This window comes from Gopherus flavomarginatus, chromosome 4 (genome assembly GCF_025201925.1).
Source record: "Gopherus flavomarginatus isolate rGopFla2 chromosome 4, rGopFla2.mat.asm, whole genome shotgun sequence".
NCBI classification, from domain to species: Eukaryota; Metazoa; Chordata; order Testudines; family Testudinidae; genus Gopherus; species Gopherus flavomarginatus.
The window spans coordinates 98951707-98971967 of NC_066620.1; the positions used below are offsets into that span (position 1 = coordinate 98951707).

The following is a 20261-nucleotide window of genomic DNA, read 5'->3' on the forward strand; positions in this document are numbered from 1 at the left end:
ATTACTATAAGATGGGTGCACAACTGAACTGAAATAGTAATCATCAATGGTTTGCTATCAAATTGGGAGGATATATGTAGTGAAATCCAGCTGGGGTCACTCCTGGGTCCGGTACTATTCAATATTTTCAATAATGACTTGGATAATGGAGTGGAGCATAAGTTTATAAAGCCTGTGGGTGACAACAAGCTGAGAGGGGTTGCAAGCACTTTGGGGGACAGGATTAGAATTCAAAATGACCTTCGTAAACAGAGAATTGGTCTGAAATCAGCAAGATGAAATTCAGTGAAGACAAGCACAAAGGACTACACCTAAGAAATAAAAATTAAATGCACTACTACAGAATGGGGGATAAATAGCTAAGTGGCAGCACTGCTAAAAAGGATCTGGAGGATTATAGAGGATGACAAATTGAATAAGTCAATAATGTGATACAATTGCAAAAAAGGAGGATTTCATTCTTAGATGTATTTACAGGAGTGTTGTGAACAAGGGCTTGCCTACACTAGGAAATTGGATCAGTTTAACTACCTTGCTGGGGGGAAGGGGGAGGCTGAAACATCTACACCCCTGAATAATGCAATTATACTGACCTAACCCCTTGCGTAGAAAGCACTGAGTTGACAGGAGAATTCTCCTATTGACCTAGCTACTGCCTTTTGGGGAGGGAGATTACCTACCCTGACAGAAAAAGCCCTCCCATCAGCACAGGTAGTGTCTTCATTGAAGCAGTGCCGCTGCAGTGTTTTAAGTGTAGACAAGTCCAAAGAGTCAGGAGTAACTGTCCTGCTCTACTCTACACAAGTGAGGCATCAGCGGGAGCACTGTGTCCAAATTTGGCACCACACTTTAGGAAATACATGGATATGTCCAGAGAAGAGCAACAAAAACGATTAAAGGTTTAGGAAACCCGATCTATGAAGAACAGTTAAAAAAAAACTTGACACGTTTAGTCTTAAAAAGTATAAATGGGAATGGGGCTGGAGTGTAAATTCCCAGGGACCGCAGAGTGTATCTCAAGTCCTTTAGAGAACAGAGAGACTCACCTATCTTTTTATCAAAAAGGGTGGACTCGTCGAAGGGAAGGTCTTGGACAGTATTTTGGACCTCTCTAGGGAAGCCCAATGATTGAAGCCACAAGCCCCTTCGCATGTCCAGTCCTGTGGCTAAAGATCTGGATGCTGTATCTGCGGTATCTAGTGCAGCCTGTAGAGCCACCTTTGCTACCAAACTCCCCTCATCCAGAGAGTACTGGAACTGGACTGAGTCTTCCATAGGTAGCTTATCCTTAAATGTCACAAGCCTAGCACAGATGTTAAAATGGTTAAAATAAAGGCCTGGTAATTAGCAATACGAAATTTGAAGTCTGCAGAGGAGAAAACCTTACTACCCAGAAGGTCTAGTCTCTTTGAGTCTTTATCTGCCACAGTAGATTTTTAGTAGTGCGACTGAGCTCTCTCCGTAGCCACTTGTACCACTAACTAATTAGGGGCAGAATGGGAAAACAAGAAGTCCACACCCTTGGCCAGCACAAAATAGCATCTTTTGGCTCTTTTTTGGCATAGGGACACAAACAGCTCTGACTGGTTCTAATATGGTCTAGGTGATTGAGAGGGCCACCGTGACCAGTCCCTGTGGTTGCAAAATGCTCAGGAGTTGATGTGAAGGGTCCTGAACCTCCTCTAGCATGATTTATAAATCAACAGCAACCCCCTGCAACAACCCCTTAGTGGTAGTCATCCAGCAAAGACGATGACAAAGGGTGACAGCTTTTGTCTGGGGATGATGAGGAAGTTCCTGTCAAAACTGGTTCTGGTTCTTCCTCCTCATACACCAATGGAACCAGCTAACGAGAAGGGGAGGAGTGATACGACTCCTGAAAGAGCCCAAGCATGATCTTCGACATGCTAAGGGCCTTGGTACCAGACCAGACAAAATGGCCTGTTCAAGCAGGTACTACTTAAGCAAAGATCCTGAACCACCAGAGTTCTTTTCTTGAACAATCTGCAGATTGAATAATGCTTTTTGAGGTGGTTCTCACTCAGACAAAGCAGGTACAGCATATAGGGATTGCTTCTCCTCATAGATGACAATGTTTAAATCCCAGTGAGGGCACCACCGTGGAACAGACCACAACAACTAACTATGGTTGTCAATTAATCACAATTAAGTCATGTGATAAATTCAAAAACATTAATTGTGATTAAAAATTAATCCCAATTAATCACAGTTTTAAACAACAGAATATGAATTTGAGTTTATTACATATTTTGGATGTTTTTCTACGTTTTCAAATTTATTGATTTCAATTACAATACAGAATACATAGTGTACCGTGCTCACTTTAGATTACTTTTTATTCCAAATATTTGCACTGTAAAAATGACAAATGAAATAGTATTTTTCAATTCACCTCATTCTAGCACTGTTGTGCAATCTCTTCATCATGAAAGTGCAACATCCAAATGTAGATTTTTTTTTTGTTACAGAACTGCACTCAAAAACAAAACAATGTAAAACTTTAGCATTTACAACTCCTTTCAGTCCTACTTCCTGTGCAGCCAATCGTTATGAGAAACAAGTTTGTTTACATTTACGGGAGATAATGCTGCCTACTTTTTCACAAGGTCACCTTCAACCAGCATTCCGGAAGACATGCTTCCATGCTGATAATGTTAGTTAAAAAAATTGCATTAATTAAATTAGTGACTTAACTCCCTGGAGGAGAATTGCATGTCTCCTGCTCCATGGTTTTACCCGCATTCTATCACGTATTTTCTGTTATGGTAATGTCGGGTGATGACTCAGCATATATTGTTTGATTTAAGAACACTTTCAATGCAGATATGACAAAACAGAAAGAAGGTTCCAATATCAGATTTCTAAAGATAGCTAAAACACTAGACCAAAGGTTTAAGAATCTGAAGTGCCTTCCAAAATACGAGAGGGACAGGGTGTTGAGCATGCTTTCAGAAATCTTAAAAGAGCCATACTCTGACGCAGAAACTACAGAACCCGAACCACCAAAAGAAGAGAATCAACCTTCTGTTGGTGGCATCTGACTCAGATGATGAAAATGAATATGTGTCAGTCCACATTACTTTCGCTCATTATCGAACAGAATTCATCATCAGCATGGACGCATGTCCCCTGGAATGATGGCTGAAGCATGAAGGGACATATGAATCTTGAGCGTATCTCGCACATAAATATCTTGAGACCCCAGCTACAACAATGGCACGCAAAAATCTGTTCTCACTTTTAGGTGACATTGTAAACAAGAAGCGGGCAGCGTTATCTCCTGCAAATGAAAACAAACTTGTCTGCCTGAGCGACTGGCTGAACAAGAAGTAGGGCTGCCTCACATAGCCAGCAAAGGGGCCACAGCCACGATGGGGGAGTGCCACCTCTCTACGTCTACTGCTTGGCAAAATTTCCAGCTCCCGTGTGCTGGGCGCGCGCACACCCCTAAGTGGAATACACATCTGCATCTACTCGAAGAACTTGCATAAGCAAGGAAGAATGTTCCAACAACCATTGTGGGCAGTAAGAAGGAACAAAGAAGGGGTCGGAGAGGAGGCTCTGCCACAAATAAATTACTAATAATTCATGTAATAAAATGACAAAAGAGTCTCTTTTCAAACAGTAACGAAGGAGGATGCTAAACAGCATCAACTAAAAATCACTTTTTTTTTTATATCAAGTTATCAGGTCTGGGTAACTTGCATCCAAGAATTTTAAAAAAGAGTTGGATGAGCAGCTTTTGGAACATTTGAGTACATTTTTATCAAATCTTGGAAAAGTGAAGAAGAGGAGTCAGAGAACTGGAAGAAAGCCAAAGCTGTGCCACTATTTAGATAAATGGGAATCTCCTTGGTAAATATAGGACAATTAGCCTGACATGGATTTCAGGCAAAATAATGGAATGGCTGATGACTTTAATCAAAATAGGTCACCTCAAATGAATGTAATATAATACGTTGATAAGACTACACATCTGGTAACTGCTGATGTGATATTCTTTAGACTTCTGTAAGATGTATGACTTAGTAGTGCACAATATTCTGATTTAAAATTTAGCACTACGCAAAACCACTATGGTACATATGAAATTCATTAAAAACAGAGATGGAGCTCAAAATGCAACTGTTAATGGGGAACCATCAAGGGAGTTATTTCAATTGGAATCCTGGAGGTAGTGGTTCTCAGTGCAATGTTATTCAATAAACTATTAACGATCTGGAAGAAAATATAAGATCAGCACTGATAAAGTCTGCAAATGACACAGAAGTTAGGGTAGTAATGAATGACAAGGACACATCACTGATACAAGGAGAGAGCTGGATTGCTTTGTAAGCTGGACGCAATGAAAAAATAAACATTTTAATACAGCCAATGTAAGGTCTTATACATCTAAAGGAGCATTTACATAAGGACGTGAGTGTAGAATAAGGTGGAACTTGAATTTAAAGCCCGATATCTATGCCACACTAACTCCCCAAATGACATTCTAATTCTGCACTGAAAGTACCATTGTTAAATTTAGTATAGTCCACAAGAATGACTTGCGGTCTGGAAAACATGCCTTATAATTAGAGAAAGTTAAGAGGTAATTTGATCACAATGCATACCTACCCAGGCAGAAGATATTTTATACTACAAAGTTCTCATGATTTAGACAAAGGCATAACAAGATCCAACGACAGAAACCTGCATACAGAAAAAATCAACCTGGGACTAAGATGCAAATTTTGAACAGTAGGGTAATTAACCATTGCAAAAGTTTACCAACAGACGTAGTAAATTCTCCAGCACTTGGAATCTTTAAATTAAGATTGCATGTCTTTCTAAAAGCTCTAGTTCAAACACAAATTACTGAATTCAATGAAGGAATCACTGAGTGAAGTTCTGTGGCCTGTGTTATGCAAGCCAAAGTACATGATGACAGTTGTCCCCTTCTAAACTTTAAAACCTATGGAAAATATTAGCAGAAAATCAAGGGAAGCTGTAATACATGAAACTCTTTTTTGTTTCAACTGACAGTTTTCAAGTTGACAGTATCCCTTTAACTCTACATAAACACACAAACAGAATTAATCCCAATTCTGAAGATAACTGGTCTAAAAAACAATAGTAATACTCATTCATGCTACAATTTATCTTACATACACCGTCAGCTCAGAACAATAAACTTATTTTCCAGTCAAGAGGACTATCTTTATCCGGAATTTTTGCTTGACTGATATTCCACTGAATTTTATAATTTTATATGCACACAAAATATTTATCTGTGTGTGTGTGTAAAAAACACGCGCGCACACACACACCCAACCATAGAAAAATCTCTTTTCATTTACATTTCATTTCATTTACATTAAGTTCTAGTTTATATCTGTATGTTAATACAAGACGTTCAAGTTACATACCTTTTGAATGAATTTCTCAACACTCTGCACAACATGTTTGTAGAACTAAAAAAATAAGGTATATTTTTAGATTAGGGAACCAACAAAAATGCTTATACATATCTGACCTCCAGTATTATTTGAACTCACAGTTCTGTCAACTTGACTTTAATTTCTACCCTGGATGTTTATTTCTACAGAAGTAGGAGAAAGGCAAAATTCCTGAAAAGCTAAAGTTATTTTGTTGCAAGGAGCTAAAGGAAAAGTTAGACCTATTGCATACAATTCAACATACTAATATCATACCACTGATCTATATTTTTTCCTAAACTTTAAAATTTGCATTTCCCAATCTAAAAAAGAAAATGAGTAAAAGGATCTTATCAAGTCTTCATTTTCTTGAAAATAAATTATTCAGAAAAAGTTGCCCTTATTCATCGCACTTGTTGGAACATCCTATACCAGTGAACATTTCCATCCAAATCATATAACAAACTCGGAAACTTGTGGTGAGTGTCTGTTACACCTCCAGGGGTTGCAATCTACAATGCACAGTTCAGAGAGAGAGAGGGGGGGCAAAGGCGGCAGCTTCTTTAATTTATGGCTGCCTCCTGACTTTTGTACACAGGCAGCTCTGCAACCTGAAGCAATCAAGAACTCTGTAATGCTCACTGCGTGACACAGATTCCCCCTCTGCTCATACTTAAGAGTTATAAAAGAGTTCTAAGTTCATTACAAAATATGGATTTCCATGTGGTGTAACACAAACACCGACAGTGGGTTGCTGTTGTGCTGTTTTTAATTATAACATTTTTTATTATATCATTTAGCACTAATTATGTGTTCTTCTTCAGAGAAAAGTCGTATTTCCCAGACTTGAAGAAGAGCTCTGTGTAAGTACCATATATACTCGATCATAAGCCGTTTCATTTATAAGACGACCTCCTCCAAGATGGATAAGTAAAAATAGAAAATTTTTATAACTCATTCATAAGTCGACCTTATAATTCATAGGTCAGCAAACTTTGGCTCCTGGGCCATCAGGATAAACCGCTGGTGGGCTGAGATGGTTTGTTTACCTGGAGCATCCGCAGGCAGGGAGGTAAACTTAAGTAAACGAAGTGTCCTGGTGCGCCTGCTGCTAACCCTGATGGGCCAGGACAGCAACTGGTGGAGATATTTTTTTTTGGGGGGGGGGAGGGGAAGCTGGGAGTCAGGGGAGTAACCCCTATGACCACCCCCCACATGACCCTATCCCTAGCCCTGGACACCCACATTCTCACCATCCTATCCCTTCTCATCTTATCTGGGAAGGGCCAGGAAAGGATGTCTCTGACCTGGCTGGAGATGGTTCAGCAGGCTGGTCAGCAGGGCCACAGCATGCTCCGGTGGGCCAGGCAGCGGCCACAGCCTGCTCTGGGGGGTGGGGCCAAGCAGCATGGCTGCAGCCTGCCAGCCTCTGAGAGCAGCATGACCAGAACGGGGGAGACTCTGGCCCCACCTCTTCCCTTCTGTCTCTGCTGGCTGTGCTGCCTTCTCCTTGCTTCCTCTATTGGGGGAAGGGGTTGTGTCCTACCTCTCCCACTCTACACCTGTTCATAAGCTAACCCCCTTCTCTGGTGCTTCCCTTTTTCACTAAAAAAATTCGGCTTACGAACAAGTATATACGGTAATCAAAAGCCTGTCTCTCTCACCAACAGAAGCTGGTCCAATAAAAGATGCTACCTAACTCACCTGGTCCCTCAAGTATTTTTATTACTAACCACTTAGTTCAGCAGCTATTAAGTGGTGCATCACACAAACTGCTGTTTGATCAAATTTTGCAGCATTTCCAGTACACTGCAAACTGCTGTCATGCCACTACCTCCCTCTGACTGCCTAACTCCCTAGTCCAGGTGTCACTCATTTCCCTGACACCAAATCACCTCCGAATATTCAGAGGAAAAATTCAGGTGCCAAGGCTTAAAATAATGTCTCCCTTGCTTTTATACTCTCTCTCTCATATTTTTTTCTCCAATTTTCCTTTCTTTCAACTGCATAACCGGCATCTTTTCCTCCATTTTTCAATGCTGTTTTCTATTTTTTTTTTCCATTTAGGGATGTAAAAGCTTACTCATATACTAAGAGTTCTATAATTTGTATTCAAGCATCATGAAAATAAAACTCCACAAATACTGAATACTGTGCCACACCACAAAGTATTTAAGAATTCTATGACTATGAAAAAGAAGGTACAATTGTGACTATTACATATCCTTAAAGTGCACTTCTATTCAGGGGTGCTGGAACCATCTGTATGGTGGAAGTGCTGAAATCCACTGAACCAAACTGTAAACTTTGTATATAATGGAAACCACTTCAAGCCAGGGGGTGCAGCAGCACCCCCCAGTTCCTGCACCTATCCTTCTATTCTGAAAATATAGAGGTGGCTTTGTGGGTTTTGATCTTTATTGTATTTCACTCATACCAGAGCAAATTTGCAGTTAAAAAGTAGAAAAAAATCTTTTAACTTCTAGACCTGGACACTCAAGCTCTAAGGGCTTGTTTCCACTTACCGTGGATTGACACTGCAGCGATCGATCCACCGGGGGTCAATTCAGCGGGTCTAATGAAGACCAGCTAAATTGACCTCCAATCACTCTCCCATCAACTCAGGTACTCCACCGGACCAAGAAGCATATAGTAAGTTGACCCAGCACGGTGTACATACCACAAGAAGCTGAACTAAGGTACGTCGACTCCAGGTACATTGGTCACTTAGGTGGAGTTGGATAATTTAGGTCAACTTAGTCCTATAGTGTAGACATGCCTTAAGAGTCAAGCTCAGGTCTTTCTTTCTCACAAATCGCCGTCAATAACAAAAAAATTTTAAGCCAAAACTAGTCCCTCAGATAAACCTGTAAAATCCCATTACTTATCATACCTGACCATAACTTGGCGATGACATACAGAATGAAAAAAGTCATTAGCAAATTCTGCATTTTATCAGGTTATTTAATAGAAATAAAAATAGAAGTAACTGAACGGAAATAAAAAACAGTCAATTACTTACCTTTATAGCCTTGATTGCTGCCTTGGTGATCTGAGTCATTTTAGCCTTAGAAATAGGTGGTTTGTATTCATTTAGTGAGTACAACTGGAGGGAGGAAAAAAAAAGGCAAGAGCTTTATAAGAAAGGGAAGCATTCACCTATTTCAATGGGAAGTTAATGTTGAAAATTTATGCCTGTGTGCATTCCATACTCATCCTGAAGGGGTTAACATAGGCCAGATAGGCCAATTTACCCATTAGGCTGCAAGGGGGGCGGAGGAGGAGACACATTTAGGCTGAGAGGAAAGCCCTAATCAAGGGAAGCTCCCCTGTACAGGAGCAGGCAGCGCATCAATAAAGGGAGGGAGCTGGTAGCAGAAAGTCACTTTCTCTGGGAGGAGGGAGAGAAAGAGATTTGGAACCAAAAAGAGGGGCTTGGTTAGAAGAGTGGAGAATGTGACCCTGAGATAGGCAACGTAGAAACTAGTACAGGAGAGTGGCAGGAAGGTTTGTGGTTGTTCAGACCCTCACTGCTGGATACAGAGCCCTGAATTGGAACCCTGAATAGAGGACAGGCCTGGGTTCACTTACCAGCTACTGAGTGAGTGGCACAATCTGGGCAGAGAACTTGGAGGCTGTCTGGGACCATGCATTCCACCCACGGAGGGAGTGGCCCAGCCAGGACAGACAACTTAAGGACCACCTGGCATGGTGAGGAAGATGCTGATAGTACACTGTAAGGGGAGGACTACTGTGACTTGGCTGGAGGGCTAAACCCATGAAGACAAGGGAAGACAGCTCCTGAGGAGCAAGAGAGGAACCACAAGGGGGCCATCAGGTTGAAAAAGCTAATCCCCAGAGCAGTCAGGAGGACATACCACCAAGCACTGAGTCAAGCATCTAGTTACAGACCCTTAAAAAATATTATAGTTAAATTTCAAGTAATTTAGGCATGCAATTGTATGCCTCATTTGAGCATGCAGTTATGCAATTTAATCAAGTAACTGCATATAGAGTGGATCATGCTTCCCTGAGTGATACTAAATTCAATAGTAACTTTAATAACTAGAAGTAGACTGTATTCCATCCTCTGTATTTGCACAAACATCCCATTGTCAGTAGTGATCCAACAAAACAGAGTTTATCAGAACTCTGCGGATTTAGGTCCGTATGTAATCCTAATTTTGTAGTCATGACTGATGGACCATAATTACAAATATAATTCATCCCTTTCCCCTGAACATATTGGACAGCCATACTCCAAAACCATTTACTTGCTGTGAAAGCCTCAAGCTATTCATAGTTAACTGTCTCTACATTCATTTTCTTTTCTTCTTTCTTCCGTACTCTCTGTGCTACCAGATGTAAAATAGTCAGATACTGTGATTTTTTTTTTATATTTGTAGTAGCAGATCTGGAGCCAAGCCAGAAACAGAATGCCAAACCAGAATGCTTTACAACTGGCTTACACTGTGACCTAGAATCAATCTACAGTATGTCAGCTTTTCTTTCAATTTACACATCTATTTACAGTTAGACAGTCTGCCTCAACGTTTTATATGCAAGAACTATGTTAAAGTATGTTAAGGTTGTCTAGCACTTAAAAGCCAGGAAATGGCTGCATTAAAGTTGCCTGTGCAAACTTAATTTGCCCCCCCTTGTACATGGTCTTCAATTGCATGATCCTTTCTTATTTCTTTTGGATGTAACTTCCTAGGTTTCTTTAATAACTTTAAAATTCAAAAACAAAAATTCCATCATGTGGAATCATATTGATTCCCCCACAGAGGTCATCAGAAAGACTGGAATGTTTAGAAAAACAGCAAAGTCCTCTCCCACTTGAGCTACTGGAGAAAAAGTAAGAGTAATAACAAGAAGAGTCTCTATGCGGCCCTACCACTAGAAGGGATTAGAGAGACACTTTGCTGGTAGGTTTCATAGCTATTTACTGGACAGCAAAGGAATTTAGAGACTCAAGAATCTTGGATTCAAGTCAAGGTTCTAAAGGGGAGAGCATTCTCTAGTGGTTAGACCCTTGTATCCCTGTCTCCCTCATGCCTCTCCCTGTCCCTTTCTGTTCTTATCCCCCCACTAGACTCCTGCCCATCCCTCCCAACTAGTATATCTCCCTAGGCTCTTTTCAACCCTGTCCCCCCACCTCAATCCACTAAATTTAGCCTCTCTTTCATACAATTCCACCCAAAGTTTGATACAGTTCATATTTTCTGTTTTAGATTTTGTAACATCAGAGAAACTAAACGAGGACCCAAAAGGGACTTCTCTCATGCCAACAGCCAAATTCAAAGTTGTTTCTTTCTTGTGACAGTTGGGTGCACTGTCAACAAATGTATCTGCAGCTGTATTTGTTATGCCGTTCTAACTGTTATTAACAACAGCTGTTCCACACAAAAAACACACAAATCCTGAACTCAATTCTTTCCAGATAAGGAGAAAAGTATTTTGAACTATTTTTCCTTAAATATTTATATAAAGTTTAAGTCTGCACATTAAAACACACTTTGTTTTGATAATGGACTATAATTTAGACAACTGGTGTATTATGTCCCCAATGCACTGTCTAACAGATTGCAAGCCTTCTGGAACAAGAAAATTATTTTCCTCTCTGTGTAGTTCAGCACCAAGGATGCACACAGTCCCATGATGCATCTCTTTTTTTTTTTTTTTTTTTTTTTTTTTGCAATTTAACCAAGTTTAATTTAAGGTAACAACCGTTTGTTTTTTAATATGTTCCATTATATTCCTTATAAGTGAATGAAAACCAAGCCTTATATCCCACTCAACTTCACAACAGTCAGAAGCCCAGTATTATTCAAATAAAAGAGGAATAATGTAGCCAGCGGCCACTTTAATCTTTACTACAGAGGTGTCCTAACTTACATAGCAGCCTTCCTAAAAGGTCGTTGGCAGCATATGTGATCTTAGTTATATTTGCACCAAGCTGAGATATTATACCTCCAATACATAATTGGGAATGCTGCTCTAACTGTTCTACTGAAACAGCACAAGTCTCTGTTAGGTTGCTCAAACTATCCTGCTTGGATGCAGGTTCAGTCCTAAGACTACTGGCAAGTCTCCAGTGTGGTACTTCATTGGTCAAAGTTTAGTTGTTCTTGGGTAAAAGCCTAAGATGCACTGATGTCAAACATTTGGCTGCCAACTAATTATAGTCTATAGTCTATTGAACTATAGTATTATTAGGAGGAAAAATAAGGATCTTAATAGAAAAAAATTGTTATTAGATAGCTTTACTTCCAACACTTGGCCTACAGTATGCATTTATATCGAATTTAGCAGAGTTAAACCGATTTAACCCTGCACCCGTCCACACAACGAAGCCCTTTATATCAATATAAAGGGCTCTTAAAACCGATTTCTGTACTCCTCCCCGACGAGGGGAGTAGCGCTGAAATCGGTATTGAAATGTCAGATTAGGGTTAGTGTGGCCACAATTCAACGGTATTGGCCTCCGGGCGGTATCCCACAGTGCACAATTGTGATGGCTCTGGAAAGTCATCTGAACTCAGATGCACTGGCCAGGTATATAGGAAAAGCCCCGCAAACTTCTGAATTTCATTTCTTGTTTGGCCAGCGTGGAGAGCTCACCAGCCCAGGTGACCACGCAGAGCTCATCAGCACAGGTAACAATGCAGTCTCCTGAGAATCGAAAAAGAGCTCCAACATGGACCGCACAGGAGGTACTGGATCTGATCGCTGTGTGGGGAGAGGATTCCGTGCTAACAGAACTCCATTCCAAAAGACGAAATGAAAAAACATTTGAAAAAATTTCCAAGGCCATGATGCAGAGGCCACACCAGGGACTCAGTACAGTGCAGAGTGAAAGTTAAGGAGCTCAAACAAGCCTACCAGAAAACCAAAGCAGCAAACAGAAGGTCTGGAGCAGGGCCAAAAACATGCCGCCTCTATGCTGAGCTGCATGCAATTCTAGGGGAGTCCGCCACCACTACCCCACCCATCCGTGGATTCTGAAGTGGGGGTGATAATCTCAGTCATGGCTGAGGATTCTGCGGACGGGAAAGATGAGGAGGAGGAAGAGGAGGACGAGCTTGCAGAGAGCACACAGAAGTCCGTTCTCCCCAACAGCCAGAAGCTCTCTCTCACCCTGACAGAATTACCCTCTCACCCTCCCAAGCCACTATCCCATACAATGAAGTTATGGAAGGGACCTCTGGTGAGTGTACCTTTGTAAATAGAAAACATGGTTTAAAAGCAAGCGTTTTTTAATGATTAATTTGCCCTGAGAACTTGGGATGCATTCGCGGCCAGTACAGTTATTGGAAAAGTCTGTTAACATGTCTGGGGATGGAGTGGAAATCCTCCAGGGACATCTCCATGAAGCTCTCCTAGAGGTACCCCAAAAGCCTTTGCAGAAGGTTTCTGGGCAGGGCAGCCTTAATCCGTCCTCCATGGTAGGACACTTGACTACACCATGCATGTAGCAAGTAATCTGGTATCATTGCATGACAAAGCCTAGCTGCGTATGGTCCCGGTATTTGCTGTCATTCAAGCAACATCCGTTCTTTATCTCGCTGTGTTATCCTCAAGAGAGTGATATTGTTCATGGTAACTTGGTTGAAATTCAGTGATTGGCGCTGAGCTTTTTCGCGTTTGGCTAGCAGGGATCTTCCCTGCTATCAGACAGGCAGTGCAGGAGGAGAAGGGGGTGTTTAGCAGTGATCTTCCATGATACCAGCCACGCGGTGGGGGGAGGGGTAAAGCGATCATCCCAGAGAATTGGATGGGTGGGGGGGGTTGTTTCTGCTGCTGCATGTTAACAGGCAAGAAGCAGCACTGAACGGGCTTTGCTTGGTATTTGGGAAAGGAGGGCACTGTGTATATGAAGGCTGCAGAAGCCCAAAGACAATGGCTTACTATGGACGCATGCAAGCTGAATTCTGCTGCCCGGATCTGCGTCTGTGAGATCTCTAACACCAGAGCCGCAGGCACTCAATATTAAGATGCAAAATGCGACCTTGTAGTGATATCACATGTGCTATGGAAGGTGAATAGTGTTGTTCACCATGAAAGAGTATAAGCATTGTTCTGTAAAATGTATCTTTTTAAATACTTCTCTCCCTTTTTTCCCTCCCTCATGCAGCTGCAAATTTTTCAAGCCTCCCTACTCCATCCTGAAGGCTATCTCAGATAAGGCGGCTGAAAAAAAAAGACGTGAGACGAAATGTTCTTGGAAATCATGGACGTGACCCGCAGTGAAAGAGCTCATCTGAATTAGTGGAAGGACGTGGTATCAAATTACAGGAAAGATGTCAGTGAACGTGAGGACAGGAGGGACGCTCGAGATGAGAGGTGGCGGGAGGAAGAGGAGGCATGATGCAACGCTGGGGCTGCTGCGTGATCAAACTGACACGCTCTGGCGTCTGGTGGAGCTTCAGGAACAGCAGTAGGATCACAGAGTGCCGCTGCAGCCCCTGTGTAACCACCCTCACCATGTTCCATATCCTCCTCACCCAGACGTGTAAGAACGCATGGGGGAGCCTCCGTGCACCCGCCCACTCCACCCCTGTGGACAGCCCAACCAAAAGGCTGTCATTATTTTGAAATTTTTTTTAGTGGTCTTCTCCTTCCCTCCTATCCTCCTCCCAAACCACACCTGGGCTACCTTGTCAGTTCTCTCCCTCTTTTTATAATGAATTAATAAAGAATACATGATTTTTAAACTATAGTGACTTTATTTCCTTAAGCAAGCTGTAATCGAAGGGGGAGGGTGAGTTGCTTACAGGGAATGAGTTAATCAAGGGGGGGGCGGGTTTCATCAAGAGGAAACAAACGCAGTAGTCACACCATACTACCCTGGCCCATGATGAAACTTGTTTTCAAAGCTTCTCTGATGCGCACCGCATCCTGGTGTGCTCTTCTAATCACCCTGGTGTCTGGCTGCACATAATCAGTGACCAGGTGATTTGCCTCTGCCTCCCGCCATAAAGGTCTCCCCCTTACTCTCATAGAGATTGTGGAGCACACAGCACGCAGCAATAACAAAGGGGACATTGGTTTAGCCGAGGTCTGAGCAAGTCAGTAATGTGCGCCAGCGTGCCTTTAAATGGCCAAATGCACATTCTACCACCATTCTGCACTTGCTCAGCCTGTAGCTAAACAACTCCTGACTACTGTCCAGGCTGCCTGTGTATGGCTTCATGAGCCATGGCATCAAGGGGTAGGCTGGGTCACCCAGGATAACTACAGGCATTTCAACATCCCCAATTGTTATTTTCTGGTCTGGGAAGTAATTCCCTTGCTGCAGCCGTTTAAACAGAGTAGTGTTCCTGAAGACGCGAGCGTCATGAACCCTTCCTGGCCATCCCACGTGGATGTTGGTGAAACATCCTTTGTGATCCACCAGTGCTTGCAGCACCATTGAAAAGTACCCCTTGCGGTTTATGTACTGGGTGCCCTGGTGCCAAGATAGGGATATGGGTTCCATCTATCACCCCACCACAGTTAGGGAATCCCATTGCAGCAAAGCCATCCACTATGACCTGCACATTTCCCAGTCACTACCTTTCGTAGTAGCAGCTTAATGATTGATTTGGCTACTTGCATCACAGCGGACCCCACAGTAGATTTTCCCACTCCAAATTGAATCCCGACTGACCGGTAGCTGTCTGGTGTTGCAAGCTTCCAGAGGGCTATTGCCACTCGATTCTCAACTGTGAGGGCTGCTCTCACCTTGGTATTCTGGCATTTCAGGGCAGGGGAAAGCAAGTCACAAAGTTCCATGAAAGTGCCCTTATGCATGCGAAAGTTTCACAGTCACTGGGAATCGTTCCAAACCTGTAAAATTATGCGGGCCCACCAGTCTGTGCTTGTTTCCTGGGCCCAAAATCGGCGTTCAATGGCTAGAACCTGCCCCATTACTAGGAGGATCTCCAAAGCGCAGGGGCCCACAGTTTGAGAGAATTCTGTGTCCATGTCCTCATCACTCGTCGCTGCACTGCTGTAGCTGCCTCCTCCTCGCCTGGTTTTGCAGGTCCTGGTTTAGCACAGACTGCACGAGAATGCGCGAGGTGTTTACAATGTCCATGATTGCTGTCTTGAGCTGAAAAAGGTCTATGCTTGCTGTGCTATGGAGTTTGCACAGTTCACCCAGGAAAAAAGGCGCAAAACGGTTGTCTCCTCCTTTCACAGAGGAGGGGTGAGGCTGTACCCAGAACCACCAGCGACAATGTTTTTTGCCCCATCAGGCACTGGGACCTCAACCCAGAATTCCAAGGGATGGGGGAGACTGCGGGAACTATGGGATAGCTACCCACAGTTTGTGAACAAAATCGTGAAAAAACAGATGGCACTGTCATAGCCAAAGTTCTTAACATTGGGCTTAAGAGAAATGTTGAACACATGCTGAATACCCTGAAGCCTATTTCTGTAGCCTTGAACAAAATGCAGGGAAATAGCTGTTTTACTGCTGACGCTGTTGAAATTTGGAAGAAACTGAGTGAGATCTTAAAAAGAGAAATATGCAATGACAGAGTTAAATTGCAAGCATTAAAAAAAATGAATGTGTCAAGCACTATCTCCAGCTCATTTTGTTGCAAATATTCTCAATACTCAGTACCAGGTTCAAACCTTAAACTGCTGAAGGAGAGGAGCTGGTTATGACATGGACCTCCAACAATCATCCCTCCATAATGCCAACTATAATAAACTTCAGAGCTAAGGGTGAACCATTCAAGAAATATATGTTTGCTGATGATGTTTTAAAGAAAGTCACACCAGTGACCTGGTGGAAGTCACTTAAGCACTTGGATTCAGAAATTGTTGAAGTGATAATCTCACTTTTAACAGCAGTAGCTTCTTCTGCCGGAGTAGAAAGAATATTTTCTTCCTCTGGACTAATTCATTCCAAATTGAGAAATCGTTTGGGACCTGAAAAAGCAGGAAAGCTTGTTTTTCTTTTCCAGATTATGAACAAACAGGAAAATGAAGGTGAAGACGACTAAGTTAGCTGCAGAAGCCAATATTTTCAGTTTCTCATGTTGACCTGGCTGACAGTCAATTTAAATGAAATATTAAAAAAAACTATTTTAGTTAAACAATTTTAACAAAAACAAGCTTGATTTTAAAAAACATGAATGCTTAACTAAATTTAAAAAATCATATGCTTGTTTTGTTAAAATATTATGTTTGCTGTTGAAAAAAATCCAGAATACATAATGTTGTTTTAGTTAAACAATTTAAATGTCTGTCTGGCCATGCTGTATTAGGAGGAGAACATCACAAGAAAATCATCCAAATATTAATGATTAACCTGTTGAACTGGAGATAGTTTACCTACCAAAGACTTTAAAAATATCCACTTCAATTACCTTTGGTAAATGAAATAACCAAACAATGATTCATTTTCTGACATAGCTGTAAAACTAATCTGAAACGTTTTCAAAATAAATCACTTTAAAAATGTATTGCATGTCCCATCTAAAAATGAAACCTATCCCTATCTCTGAGTTGTGAAGAATATGTATTAAGGTTATAACAATCAACAAGAATGCATTTTTATGTAGAAATCCATGATTAAATCAAGTCTTCCTGACTAGTGATTTAAATCAAATCCACCTTTCTCATAACTCTGGTCAACTGCCTTCAACTTCACTGACAACAGATAAACTGTTACCTATTCTATATTGTATTTTACTTGACATACAAATAAGTAAACAATCATACTTTTCTATATGATATTTATGTATCATGAAAATCATAGCTTTTCCATGTCAAAACAAAGAATACTAAACAGAAGCTACTTGTGAAAATTTTGGTCTATCCACTTTGACTCAAGCTTTTTAGATGTCATGATGAAAATATTTTCTGTTTTAGTGGCTTCCACAAAACTAACAAGAATTGGATCAATTTTAGTTTAGTGTTTCTTGAGAAAGCTATGAGCATCAGCAGCACAAGCAAGCAATGAGCACGTTCACTGTGTAGGGCTCAAAAATGGAACATGGAGGAGTAGCAGAATAATGGGCACCCCCCCACCATATATCACCAACCCAGCTGGATTCCTGGTAATTGGCTCCTGGAACCTCAGCCCCCATCTGACACTAAACCCTAGGCCAGGGGTCAGCAGCAAGTGGCACAAAAGCTGATTTTTAATGGAACTCTGCTGACAGCCGGGGTCCCAGCCGCTGGCCCCACTCAGCCCGCTGCCAGTCTGGGGTTCTGTCCGCCGGCTCCTGTAAATGTAAAATGTACTACTACTGGCAGATAAAACCTTAAATTACAGTAAACAAATGAAAACTTGGCACACCACTTCTCAAAAGGTTGTTGACCCGTCCTAGGCCAAGATACTCATGCCTCAGCCCTCACACTCTTTTATGCATTTGTTGGAACATGACAACAGTGGACAGAGTTTGAGTGGTATCTTTGAAGATGAGAAATAACAGTTTCAGTCACTGAAAATTCAAATTCAAACTAATAAAAAGAATTCACACAATGTGTAATAAAACTAAAGAACTCACCGCCATAGGAAGTCATTGATACAAAGAATTTAGAAAGATTCAAAAAGGGATTAGACATTTATATGGAAAACAAGAATATCCAAAGTTATAGTTAACAGGAACAAAAATTTTGGAAGGGATATACTTCAGGGCTTAAGGATGAAACCTCACAACTGGGGTAGATTATCTCACATCTGCCTACTTCAGGGTTCTTACACGTGCCTCTGAAATATCTGGTGTTGACCATTGATCCACTATGGCAATTCCTACAACTTATATTAAATTACATATCACATTTAAAAAGTTTAGACCCTCACCGTCAGTCAGAGCTTTTTACTATTTTTCTAGCAAACTTCTATTAAGTGTAACACTGCAAATTGTGTGCTGGGATTCTTTCCCCCCCAGAGAAGAATAAGTTGCCATATATATATATCTTGAAAAGTCCGCTCATCTACTCCCCAGTGATTGGTGGAGATCAGACTATTAATACCTGAAGAATTAAAGCTTTCATTTAAAAAAAAATTTTTTTTTTCAAGTGCCTAGCCATTATGGCTGCAAAGATAACCTTTCAAATCTGAAACAATGAAGTGATGTATTCAAGTCTTCAGACAGCACCAATGCCTCTGTTACTATCAGCAGCACAATGAAGTTAACAAGACACCAATTATCTGTTTTTATTCAGATTTCTGTGTGCAGCAGTGAAATTTTAAGTCATGTCAATTTCATTCTGCCGCTTTTGGTTGAGAACACGATAAGCAACACCCAGAAACTGGAGCCATTTGCAGATGAGAACTGTTTCCCCATCCTCACAAAGGCTTGTGGAATTTTTTATTTGCACTGGGGATGGCCCCAAGGAATCCAGTCATGGACCAGGACCTCATCGCTGTACACACCATTCAAATGTTAAAGTACAGATCCACAAGAATCTGCATGTTAGGAGGCTGAGAGGAAGTAATGTAGCAGACGCCACTTCCCCTCAGGTTTCTTCTGTACTGGGTTTGGATGTAGAGAAAGGGGTACACTCTTCCATCAGCCATAAAGGGGCAAAGGAAGAGAAGTTTCAAGTGTACCACAGGCCTGCTAGTAAATGCCTGATATCAACAACAAAAAACCCACACAAGAGATAAAACAGGGCATGAGAACAGCACCCAGGGACTACATCCCAACACCCTCTATCCTCCCAGCATTTGCCTTCAAACACAGCAGATATGTAACCCTCAATGAAAAAAACTTTTGTAAACATGGCAAATTAAGTTCATAATTTGATATAAAACCCATATCAAACACTATATACTGAATATTAAGTAGATGTTTTCCTTTTCAGTTGTGTGTTTAATTCCATCTGAAAGTACATGCATTGAAAAACATGTCTCAGTATATATATACTCCTTGCATTTCAGCCCACCCCTATTTTTATCTTATTTCATACTTTTCTTTTTAAATGTAATATCAGAATCCATATTTTAACAGTGTGTGTGGAATGTAGAAGAGGACAGATAAGATATAGAACAGAGGTTCCCAAACAGTGATACGAGAGATGTCTCTTGAGGATACGCAGTAGAAATTGTGTAAAGGTTGATGTTTTTATTAATTATTTTATTTATTGCCTTTTCATTATAGGCTATCCAGACAAAGCTTTAAAACTCTGTGGGAATTTGTTATATAAAATACAGCAGCTAATTTACTTAAAAGATGTACCAATGAGAACACAGATACACAGAAACATTGACATACAGAGCCCTCATCTCCAATCACCGTATAGCACGAGTTCAGATGCCAAGCAACTGTCAAGTGTAACCGAGCTCAGAACTTTGCCAAGGTTTTTTTTTTTTTCAGTTGTATATGTCTCACTATAACTTTACTTGTACATAAACAGTGAAACGTAGACAGATGGCTAAAGAGAAGTACTGTTAAGAACAAGACAACGTATCAGTGATGAGAATGGTAGGGGTATGCAGGCAGTTGAAGATCTGGAAAGGGGTACCCAATAAGAAAAGTTTGGGAACCTCTGATATAGAGCTTGTAAACCACTCGCCAGCCTTTCAGGCAGCATGGTTTGGCAGCTTCCCCGCTGGATCTTTTTGACTATGCATTTGAAAAGGCCATAGTTTAAAAGTAGCATGAACTCTGGTTTACGCAGCTTCAAAGAGTGTGGATTTTTTATCTGAATGTGCAACTCAGTGATTGCATGTTCGTATTAACTGCACCAGGACAATTCAGTGTGAGCCGATCAAAATAAAGACAATTTAAATAATCGATTTTAATCATTCATAGATTTTTAAGACCAGAAAGGACCATTAGATCATCTAATCTGACCACCTATATCTCATAGGCCATA

General features: G+C 41.2%; 1 protein-coding gene across 4 annotated transcripts in view; it reads right to left on the reverse strand.

Moving 5' to 3' along the window:
- Positions 1 to 20261, reverse strand: part of SCAF8 (SR-related CTD associated factor 8) — a 243793-nt gene that overhangs the window by 209146 nt on the left and 14386 nt on the right. For all 4 annotated transcript variants that reach the window (XM_050949431.1, XM_050949430.1, XM_050949429.1 and 1 more), the window contains exons 2-3: positions 8458 to 8541; positions 5427 to 5471 (exon numbers count right to left, since the gene is read on the reverse strand). In XM_050949431.1, coding sequence (XP_050805388.1) covers positions 5427 to 5471; positions 8458 to 8541 — 129 coding nt within the window. The remainder of the gene's footprint in view (positions 1 to 5426; positions 5472 to 8457; positions 8542 to 20261) is intronic.